We start from the raw sequence: 12141 nt of genomic DNA, 5'->3' as shown, positions 1-12141 counted from the left end.
CAACCTGGTTTTTGCAAAACCCCTTTACCCGAAGATGCCATTTCTTCGCAGCCAGGCCTTCAATCAGCATTCAGAGGGTCAAGACTACCAGCCTGCAGTCGATGCCACTGAACCTGACGATAGCATTAGTCAGGAGAGTAACCACATGAGTGTTGATCGGATTGCCAGAAATACCCACCCTTGTGTTAAGAGAGTTGTGAGAGAGTTCGATGCGTGTAGAAAGCACCTGGTTGACAAGGTGCAGTGTAAAAGACGTCACCCCACCTGTAGTCACGTGGTAAGGACACACGGAACACCAAAATGCCAACCAGTGTACGGTTTCAGAAATGCTACTTTCGTAGCCAAATGTCCTTCGTTACCAACAGATTGCCAATGTGCTGTATAAATACAAATGTATTAAGTCTTTAACAGATATTGCAAACGTGCCACTTGAAAAAACTCTGTACATATCATTTTATAACGGCAGAATATGTAACAACTTTATATATAGCTTTATTTAATTTGCACTTGAAAAAAAGGCCACTGTAAATAAATGAAGCCATGTTGATTCAGGCTTAAAGGTGAATTACGTAGGTTGATGGTTTTTCTAATGATCAAGTAGTGTATGGACATATATTTCATTCAAAGTTAGAGATCTCTGCTCTAGTGAACAATGACCTTTCTTCAGTTAGTTCTGGCGCATGGCATGCGTATAGTTTCTGTAACGTCCTTACTGACCGAATTCAGATATTCAAATGTAAATTCAAAACATGCGTCAAAAAAGTCTAAGCGTTGCGTTGAAAACAAGCTTGATTCCAGCGCAAATTGTGTCCTTAAAAGATACAATTTTGCAGCCAGAACTCAAGCGTGTTTAGCTAAGCTCTCGGCCAGCTGGGGCGAGAAAAGAAACTGAATCCAAACCGAATAGCTTTGAGCGCAAACCAAACAATTTCTGAAAGTCTTGGATGAGCGCCGGTACCGGTTAAGTTGATTAATGTGTTGTTGTGTTGATCGATCGTTTGAAATACAATCTGGATACAACTAGTAAGACACACTGCCCTTGATTACAAAATAATGGACAGTTCTGATGGTGAACCAAGCGAAAACCAACATAAACAATACGACAAGAACCTAAAGCATAAATCAGAATTCTGAAAAGACTTCTGACAGTTCTGAACAAAGGGTTTAGACCCAGCCTCGTTCCCATGCTCTCTTTCCTTTGCCTCCCTTCTGGTTACGAAGAAAACAAAGGAGAGAGAGCCTGGAAGTGAGGTTAATTTAGAGCTAACTTGTTACTCTGATTGCTAAACATGAGTAGTTTATTCTCGGTTCAAGCCGTTTTATTAAAAATAAACGATTTGCCCCACCCTAATGAACTAACTTTAACACATGTACAAATAGATGTATTGACCAGTTTTATGACAATGGTGCAGCAGCCTTCCTTCCCCCTTCCCTTAAAGGAGTTACTCCCATGGCTTGCACGTCTTGAAAAGTTTGGCCAAAAGTTTTCAAGTTCTTCGTTCGAAAGGTAAACTGAAGTAAAGGTAAAGTGTGCATACGAGCCAAGTGAACCCTGAGGCCGGAGCTTATCCCGGTTTTTGTAGAATGAAGCGATTAGGAGCATTGCCACTGCCCCCTGGATGGGATGCTAATCCATCGCTGGGTTATCCTCAGCATTAAGTTTGCCTGTACCCATTAACACACCTGGGTGGAGAGAGGCACTGTGAGAGTGAAGTGTCTTGCCCAAGAACTCAACGTGATGTACCCGGCCAGAGCTTGAACCCGGACCGCTCATTCCGGAGACAAGCGCATTGACCATGACACCGCCAAGCCTCAACAAGGCCTGTATGAGGGATTAACTCCCTTATCTTGACGTTCGCTTGATCACCATAAATCGAGATTTAACCCCCATTAGTATAAATCTACAAGCATTTTATCACGATTGCCGTCCTCTGATTGGCAACGCTACTCGCTACTCACTTCGTTGGTAATCCGTGTTAATCTTTTCCATCCTTAGCCGACCTTGTTCCCTTATGGATTATTGTTATGTCTGAGATGTTTTTCCATCTTGGTAAACTTTCGATTTCATTATCAGATATTCCCCTGATGTTAAAGGTAAGTTTTTCTGTGGCTAAAAGTACTCAAAATACCATGACTGAAGTTCTTCAAGTCAAGCCTGAAAACTGTCGGGCTTCACTGATATGTTACAGTCTAGCGCCTATCCGTTACATTACTTCCCTCGGAAGGCGGAACTGTAAACGATATTCCAGACTAAAAGGGTCGTCGTTGAAAACAACGTCATACGCGTAGCATAATATGAGAAAACTAAACAATATCTGGTAACTTTAGAATCAACTGCTGTTTTTTGTTGGTCTATCGTATTAATTGAAGGAGTATGCATTGCAAAGCCAGATAGTCCTGTAAACTGGTATTTTTTCAAGGAACAACGACTTGTTCTATAATTTCACTGCATGGGGATTACCCTACTAATTACAGATAAATCGTTGTTTTATCCTAAGACTTATCTGATGTAATCGGAACTCAAATAGAATTTGTAGTTTCAGACCTCATCACGTTGCATAAAGAAGGTTCACAGATCACATATCGTGATTTTTTGCTCGTTATCTAATTATTTTGTGGCCAGTTTGCCTGAGATTTCTGGGTAGCTGCGGGTTGTTTTCCAGTTTATATCCAACGCTGCTTCAGCAACAGAGTGAAATACTTCAAGGACAATTCATTGAATTTGCAAGATGACCATTGTTGTACATGTAAAAGTGAGTATTGAGTTTAATTAACACTAACTGAGATAGACTGCTAAAAAGCTGTATATTTTACGAACGCTTGCAGTTTTCGAACAAAAGCCGTGGGAACAAGAATCAACGCGAAAAGCGAGAAAAGCTCAGAAAGGTTTCGCACTGCATGTAGAAATCTGTCTTCCTTGCAGCCGCTATAAGCATTTACGCAGTAACTTTGATTAGAGACCTAAATAATTAAATTTAACGCCAATTTTAATTGATACTGGAATTGCAGTAAGTACATAAGAGACTGAAGTTTCTTTTAAGCTCTCATCTTCGACTAGCTAAAATATTTTGATGAATTATTATTACTTCAAACTTTGTAGAGTATTCAGCGTACTAGTCCAGTATTTGAACTCTCCCTTTCCCACGCAACATAGGGCTTGCGCAAGGAAGATTCAAAGATCATCTCATCATCACCATCATTCCATAGCACGCCATGGGACGCATAAAGCTTTGATCATATGGCATGGATTTTTTTCTCGTGTTTTAATGGAATTTGGAATTTTTGGCCAATTGGATGGACTGTTTAAGATTTCTGGGTAGGTCGGTTTTAGTTTATATCCAACAGGTTTCGGGGTAACGGCTATTTTCTGCACCCAAGTACTTCAGTCATAAAAGCTATGCCGTCAGTTATGAGTTGTTTCGACAACTCGGGAAAATACTGAACAGATTACTTGTTATTAAGAACTCGACACAAAATACGATCCCAACATACGAATCTTTACACTGACCCAATCGACCAATTAAAAGAATGCTTTAAACCTTTGACGTACTCCGACATTTCTAACTGTCAACAACTATAAAAAACATTTCGCAATGAAAATACGCATTCCGGCGAAAGGAGAAGATCTAATTATAACGTTGTATTCAATTTGAGTCCTAAATCTCTATTGCATTCATAACTGATAGCTGAGTTGGATTCCACTAGAGTCTTTATTTCGTTAAGATTCAGACTTTTTCAACTCCCGAAAATTCAGAACTTTTTTCAAAATCTGTTGTTTAAACAAAACTAAAAAGCATCGCCAATAGCTTTCTTTTTTTGGTTTAAAACGAAGAATTTTAAAATCTCTGTTTCACAAACCAAGGATGCCATCCAACATGGAGTGGAATAAATATGCAACATGCAATGGAGTGAACTAAATAAAGAAAGGAAAGTTATAAAGTTATCTTTAAAGCGGCTCAAAGCAGGGCTGAATAAAATCATCGAAGGTGAACTACAAGAGAGAAAGCTTCACCATAAATTAGATGAAGAGGAACTAGTAAAACTATCAGAAACTCTGCTGAAACCTTGATACGTTCGGCATGTACATACGATGCACCGCAGATTAGTTTGGCTTACGTTTTACAAATCCCTCTCCCTCAAAATGAACCTTGTTTCATTTCGAGTTAAAGTTATTAGGTCTTTCATCTTTTTCCTTCTCTGAGAATGTATTTGATTTTTTCTTTCATTTGAAGGTAATTTCGTACATCGCTATAAAATGACGAGGAATGTCATGTCAGTAGTAGCGATGCAACTCCCCATTTATTTTTTAACTTGGCTTTCCCTGAGAAAATATTGGTCGAAGACAAAAAGTAAGCTATTCTAACTATTATTTCCTTCATACAATCTCCTGGAACAAACGGGATTAAAATGTAGAAGTCAGGCACAAACAAGAGATATAAAACACTCTAAAACCGCTTTTCGACGAAACACCGGCTGAGTTTCGAACCTTTTTGTAGTATTCTATGACTTCCGGCATTATAAACACTTGAAGGCATGTGAACATAAAACACCAAAGAAGTGTTTCCGCCCTTGCAATCGAATATAGGGATAAGAAATAGTCCCTTAGCTGTCTTAACTAAGCTTCTGATTCCGACAGAGGATGTAGCACATATACCGTACAAAATTACTGAGCTTACTTCCAGAAGTATCTGATCTACAGCTGATATCGCTGCTCATTCAGTTTTCGCCAAGCTTTTTCTGACACGGACTGAAGATCGGTCGATAACCCTGATCTATTTTCGAATTAAAAAAGTAACGAATAAGGAAAAATTTACGTTTTCATTCTATCTAAGCTGCTGTATTTTCCCTCTCTGATCATAAAACAATGTTAGTGCTACGACGAAAGTAACAGTGTCAAATACTTCAAGGACACAGCCTTTATTAGGTTGAATTTGCAGGATGAATATTGCAGTACACTAAAGGTAAGTATCAAGCTCAATAAAACACATCAGACGTAAAATGTACTTCAAAACAGTTTAAACCGTAAAGTTAAACGAGAGTTGTACCAACTTACTCATGTAAGAACTGTTGTAGACGAAACATTGTCATCCTTTACATATTTGTTTGCTTGTTCAGCACTAAATTCGTTGTTTTTATTTATTGTATTTCAATCTTTTATTTGTTGTATCAGTTTTTCCTTTTGTTTATCTTAAAGGTGCTTCTGTCTATGGCGTTTGTCTTCAGCTACATCAACGTAGTTTTTGCAAAACCCGTTTACCCGGAGATGCCATCTCCTCGCAGCCAGACCTTCAATCAGCATTCACAAGGTCAAGACTACCAGCCATTAAGGGACGCTATTGAACCAGAAGAGAACATTAGTCAATTAGAGAGTAACATGACAAGTGATGGAAATGGGTTTCTGGAAATTCCAACTGCACATGACCGCATTGCCAGGAATACTCACCCTCCTGTTTCAGGAGTTGTGAGAGAGTTCGATTCGTGTAGAAATCTCTGGGTTGACAAAGTACAGTGCAAAAGAAGTCATCCCGCCTGTAGTCACGTGGTAAGCACACACGGAACACCAAAGTGCCAACCAGTGTACGGCTTCAGAAATGCTACGTTCGTTACCAAATGTCCTTCGTTACCAATAGATTGTCAATGTGCAATATAATAAAATGTCCTTCGCTACCAACAGATATTGCAAACGCGCCGCTTGAAGCAATTCTGGAAATATATGCTGTATATTTTGTACCGGCAGAATACGTGACAACATTTACATACTGTAGTTTCTGATCTAATTTATACAAGAAGGAGATAAAAAGCCACTGTAAATAAATGATGAGGCCAGGTCGATTCGGGTTAAAGTTTATTTTAGAGCGTATTATTGAGATGGTTGGTTTGTTATAATACTAATGTAAGCTCTGTAAGTAATGCAAAATAATAAAGAAGATAGAGTAGTTAATGTTGTTCTAACGATTGAATAGTTCTTGGAAATAAATTTCATTCAGTGTTGGAAATCTCAAGCAAATTGATTGATTACATTACTTGGAGCGGTTTTCAACTGAAGGTCAAAAGTAATTCGGCCCGAGGGGGATACGTAAAGTTTGAATAGATGTGCATGCTGCGGAGGGTCTTAAACGCTGACCCTATTTAAGGATGAAGGACATGAAAAATAACACCCTATATATGGCCCAAACCCGAAAAATGACACGCTATTTAAGGCCCAAACCCGAAAAATGACACCCTATTGACGGGAAAAACTCAAACTAAGAATAGCGTGGACGGCTGACCTTTATTTCGTTTCTATAACCTTGGACGTATACGAAAAGTTCAGTTTTAAGGTTACTGTAGACTTTCAGGGGTGCCTTCCGGGATACACTTTCTTTGCGCGCTACTTTACAGAAAACCTCGGTAAACTATATATCATTGTACAGTTAATAAACTGTAGAATCCGAAAATAGCAATATATTTCACCATTTTTGTTTTGGTAGGCACGCACAAGTCTTTAATCAATACTTAAATCGAACTGCACAGTGCCCTAATAGTCCGCCGATCTTGTACAGTGCGTTATTATATTTGTAAAAGTTCAAGGTCCTGATTTCCATGGCGTTTCTTTATAATTATTAATGAGTTTCTGATGCTCTCGTAAGCGACCACCCTCTATTGTTTTACCATGCAGTCACTTACGAGAGCTCATTCTTGTAAGCGACCAGCTCTGGTTACGACCACTTTTCGAATTCTGAGGTGGCCCCTTTCGAGAGCTTCGACTGTGGTTATGCTTAAAGATCGTCCCTCATTTTCATCAGTTTACAATCTGGTAGCTTCATTAGCTCTTGAGTAAACACTATAAGTATCAAAAGTCTAACAATTTCGCGTCCTTCAACTAAAACAAAAGACCGACAAAAACAGTCGATTCTGACGTTATTAGATGGTGTTTAGTTTTCTCATAAGGGTTAGGTAAATCATTTATTTTTTGTAAAACTTGTGGCACCAAGACCAACTGACTAAATCCCTCGTTCAAAACTGTCAGAAGTCATCTGGGAAGTTCTTAAACTTCTGTTGCCCCATTTTTTGAAACTATTATGTATTTGTCGCTGAATTCGGTCAACAAGGAACGTCACAGAAACTATAATATGTAATCAGCCTAAATTAACTGAGGAAAGATCACTGCTTACTAGATCAAAGATCTCTAACTCAGAAAGAAATTTATTTCTACACATTACTTGATCATTAGGACAAACCAACAATCTACGTAATTCACTTTTAAGCCTGAATCAACCTGGCTTCATTTATTTGCATTAGCTTTTTTTCAAGTACAAATTAAATAAACTTATATATAAAATTGTTACATACTGTGCAGTTATAAAATGTTATTTACACAGAATTGCTTCAAGTGGCACGTTTGCAATACCTGTTAAGGACGTACCGGTACATTTGTATTTATACAGCACATTGACAATCTATTGGTAACGAAACATCGGAAATTTGGTAACGAACGTACAATTTCTCAAGCCGTACACTGGTTGGCACTTTAGTGTTTTGTGTGTGCTTACAACGTGACTACAGGTTGGATGTCTTCTTTTACACTGTACCTTGTCAACCCAGAGATTTCTACACGAATCGAACTCTCTCACAACTCTTGAAACACAAGGACGAGTATTCCTGGCAATGTGATCACGCGCTGTTGGACTTTCAAGGAACCCATTCCCATCTCTTGTGGTGTTACTCTCTTGACTAATGCTCTCTTCAGGTTCAATGGCGCCACTTAATAGCTGGTAGTCTTGACCTTGTGAATGCTGGTTGAAGGCCTGTGTGCGAAAAAATAGTACCTCCGGGTAAGGGGCTTTTGAAAAAACCAGGTTGAAATAGCTGAAGATAAACACCATAGATAGGAGCACCTTAACATTTAAAAAAAAAAAAAAAAAAAATACAATAAATGAATAAATTTAGTTAAATACTTTAGATTGGGGTTGAATCCAAGCGAGGCCTGTTTAGGTTTTTCTCACTTTTCCAGTCGATTCAAGAGCTCTACATATCACCTTTTAATTTGTTGGAAAACTGCGCGCGTTGATAAAATATACGACTGTTTTGCAGTGGGTTAGTCTGGCATGTTAGTCTTGGTTAGTCTGGCATGTTAATTGAAGTCAATACTTACTTTACATCATGTACAACAATATTCATCCTGCAAATTTAAGAGCTCGTGTCCTTGAAGTATATTAGTCTGTTACTGTAGCACCAACAATACTTTATGACTAGAGAGGGAAAATGCTGCTGCTTATATAGAATGAGATAGCTTAGACGTTTCCTCATTTCGTTAATTTTTTATTCGAAAATAGGTCGGTGTTAAAGCAAACTTTTGGAACTGTGTCAGAAACACTTTGGCACTTTGTCTGGATAAGCTGCTGATATCATCAAATGCATGTGAAAATAAGCTCGGCAATTTGGCACATTATATGTATTATATTCTCTCAGTTAAGGGACTTTCTTATCCATACATTCGATTGCGCAGGAACACTTCCTAAAGTAATTGGTGTTTTATGTACGCTTGCTTTCAGGTGAAATATAGCGTTTACACTCACGTTGCAGCAGCCATGGAAATGTTTTGGAACAAAAGAAATTGTTTGCATAAGATAATAGTTCAACTCCCACAGGATTGGTTTGGGACAAAAACATGGCCGCTATTTTCATTGTTTAGGGATATCCCTAATATGGCTGCCGTGGTGTCATGTTATATCGCTCTATAATGAAGTCAAGATATATAGAGCTGCAGTACAAAAGGTTCGAAACTCTGTGTTGTGTAGAAAAGCCTTTGTTTAGTATTTTCCTTTTTGTTTGTCCCTGGCATTTCTATTATTTTTTTAAGCCCATTTGTTCCAGGAGATTACTCAAAGGGAGTTATATTATGATAGTTGACGAAAATTAAGGAGTTGTGTCATTTCTACCTGATATATCAAGTCATTTTTTATTGTTGCATTTCCTCCTACATGAACGGAAGTTTAATGCATTCTGCGCTGTTTTTAACTGCTCAGTTGAATTTCCTCAATATCCACACTGCATAAGCAAGGGGATGCACCTTCCACCCAGGTGTAGTTTGGTTCCATGACATCATTTGAAAAATGGAATGCCGCCGTAAAACTACCATTTGCTTTTGATTTTGTCACATTCTTTTACTCTGCGAAACATAGATTCTTAAATTTCTTCGTTTCAGGACAATAAAAAAAAAAAAAAAAAAAAATACTTTTTAACAGAGATATTGGCAGTGGTGTTTGGTTTTGTTGAACAACATATTTTGAACAAATATAGTTCTGACTGGTTTTGTACACGAAAAAGTCTAAATCTCCGGATATAAAGACCCGAATCCTAACCAAACTGGTTATCTTATGAATGGAAATGAACTTTTGAGCTCAAATTGGGTGTGACTTGAGGTGTTTGAATGCTAGGTTACCTAAATGTAGAAAGAAAAATGGCGTCGTCTATCGGTTAAAGAAAATAGCGATGGACGCAATTGATGATTAGATACTGTTAAATTTTGCAGTACATCTAGGAATTGTTACAATTAAAATAACTTTCCTGCTTTTCATAACGTCAGTGCATGTACAGGATGCACCCGAAGAGGTCGAGGAGCGCGCTTAGAAATCAAGGCAACCTACCACTTTCGGTGAAAATTATTGAGAATCAAACTATAATGCACGTTGATGCAACATTAAAACTGATCAGGAGTGACGCTGTTTCTCGATCGGTTCCCTACAGCGACAAGTACCTTTCTTCCAAAATGTAAAAGTTTGTTCGGATATTAATAGCTCTGTCGTGACAGGCACAAAAAGGTAGGAACTATGACGTCATTTAGCGATGTACTTAGCTAGATGACGCTAATACCGGCTGAGTATTGTAACTGGTCAACTGAATTGAAGACATATTGCGCATTTTCGAATTAATGAATTAAGACACCAAGAGACGCAAAATTGATTTTCTCATTATATCCTGAGAGACAGATGCTAAATGCTCTTAATCCCAGTCCGCTATAAACGCGGAAAACGGGAAATCAATTTTCCACCGAGGTCAGTTAAGTATAGACCATAAAGGAAGGTGATCAGTACCGTTTGTTTTGGTTAATTATTCAAATTTATTTTCGGGTGTCTGTTTGTTTTTTCAGGGAGTTGTTGACGTTGTAATTAATCTCACAAATTTAGAAACCGGTAAATTAAACATAAAATTACGGAAAATAATTTGCTCAGTTATGTGGCTTTTATTGTCTATCAAACGAAGGGTGCACAAGACAAAATATGGCAGAATCTTGATTTGGACTTCTTTGAAATCGCTTTAATGAATTTTGGAAAAGCGGCTTTGCATGGCAAACATTTAAATTAAACTTTGTTAAGTTTGACATAATTTGAAAGCTCTGTCGCTGATGTATCAATTTCACATGCATAAGTATATTGCAGCAAGCCGGGTGTTTCATTATTCATTCCGGCAAACATTTAGGACTCAGTGAATTCAGTAATGGATTGACACAGCATCCGCCTTAGATGCCGTAAATATCTTATGATGTCACATATTCCGCCTTTTTTTTGCCCGTTGTTTGAAACATCAAGAAAAGATCCTTTCTTTGAAAAGAGACACCAGAATAAACTGAAAACATGCACCGTGTTTTCTGATATAGAATTTATTTATTAAACGTCAGCATCAAAAACATCCGACTTAGTTTATCCCTAACCAACAGAATATTACCTTGTTAGATCCTAGACAGAACATATGAAAGTTCGCCAAAGTAAATGCTTCATAGATGTGCTTAAACAACAAGTATAAAGTCTGGCCAAATTTTAATCTGTGATTCGTCAGAAAAATTTCATTTGGGGACGGACAGTTAGGTACGATAGCAAAGTTTAGCTTCCGTTCGAGTCACTTCCCCCGCGTTGCGGGGCAAGAAGTTATTTTCGCATGCGCACGTGCATGTAAAATGAAGAGATGAGTCTCGATATAGAAGGTTTTTAACTCTTTTTTTTGTATTTTAATGAGTGTGTTACCACCCACGGGAGCTTTTTATAGTAAAGTAAGCAAGCCAGAGGCTGGGAGAGTATTTGCCTACCAAGGGCAAATCTTATACGCATTTCATATCGTTTCAGCAGTCTGTAGCAATTCCAAACTTGAATACAAAAACCGAAAAAGGCACCATAACAAAATCACCTGTTCTAATAAAATAAATGGGTCTTCAGGGATTTCTTCACTTGCAGTGATAGTGGCAAGCAATACGATATTTATTGTTGAAAAGCGTGCAAAGTTTACATCAGTTTAAATCGCAAAGCCCTTTCCACTCAAAAGATTACATCACTGATTAAAGACGGAGTCTAGCCTCCATTCTAGTATATGGTCAACGTTGAAACTTTTTCCTAACAGAAAAAGAAAGATTGTTTTTCACAATTTCTTGATCAACGAAATCGAACAAGCTGTCTTTTCTCTTCCAGACTATTTCCAATTGCTCTAAAAAGAAGAGCTTAATATTTCACGTTATGTCATGAAATTTGATGCGCACACGGGCGATTGGCATGGCTCCTTGTTCAAGTGGTGTGCATATGAACGAATTACTCTGAGCAGTTAAAAATAGGAGAGAGTTGATTCAACTTCCGTTCGTGTAGGTGGGGTCTACAACACGCATCGTTCAGCAGTGGATAAGAATAAATTAAAATTAAAAAGTATAAAAATCCCCTTCCATTGGGATAAACGCTATGTGTTAAGTTCAGTACTTCAAGGTGAACCACAATACAGTAAAGTAACTTCATTCTTCGACTTTACAGGTAAGTTAAGCAAGATGTTTAGAGAAATACAGTCACAGGGCAAGTTGGGCGTCTTCTATCGAAAATTTAGCCTAACGTTTCCATCAGGTTTCTCTTTCCAATTTCCTTTCTCACTTATTTACAAATTCGCCAAGTTATTGGTCTTTTTCAACTTTGTATTTATCTTTGGTATTTTCTTTTCTTAAACTTAACTACTGGTTTGAAGTTCCCCTATTTAACGTTATTTCTCAAATCGTAAGAACATATCACGTATGATAAATAGGCAGAACGTCTTATGGATGGTCTGAATAAGAATTAAGATATTGTGTATGATGGTTTAATTTCCCGTTTTGCACTAAAATTACTGCTTATTTTATGCTGTTGAGGATTT

At 37.8% G+C, this 12141-nt stretch overlaps 1 protein-coding gene across 1 annotated transcript; it reads left to right on the top strand.

The window, feature by feature from the left end:
* The first annotated feature begins 5080 nt into the window (after positions 1-5080).
* LOC149111628 (uncharacterized) lies at positions 5081-5766 on the top strand. Its single transcript, XM_089288755.1, has one exon. The coding sequence runs from the start codon at positions 5207-5209 to the stop codon at positions 5648-5650; it is 444 nt and encodes a 147-aa protein (XP_089144881.1). The 5' UTR covers positions 5081-5206; the 3' UTR covers positions 5651-5766.
* Positions 5767-12141: the final 6375 nt, after the last annotated feature.

Source organism: Orbicella faveolata, unplaced genomic scaffold (assembly GCF_042242905.1).
Source record: "Orbicella faveolata isolate gen_17 unplaced genomic scaffold, um_ofav_v1 contig_2, whole genome shotgun sequence".
Taxonomy (NCBI): Eukaryota; Metazoa; Cnidaria; class Anthozoa; order Scleractinia; family Merulinidae; genus Orbicella; species Orbicella faveolata.
This window is presented reverse-complemented; position numbering and strand designations above follow the sequence as displayed.

Bases quoted from the DNA above. Each gene is read 5' to 3' on its own strand.
- LOC149111628 (XM_089288755.1), top strand. From the start codon at position 5,207: ATGGCGTTTGTCTTCAGCTACATCAACGTAGTTTTTGCAAAACCCGTT.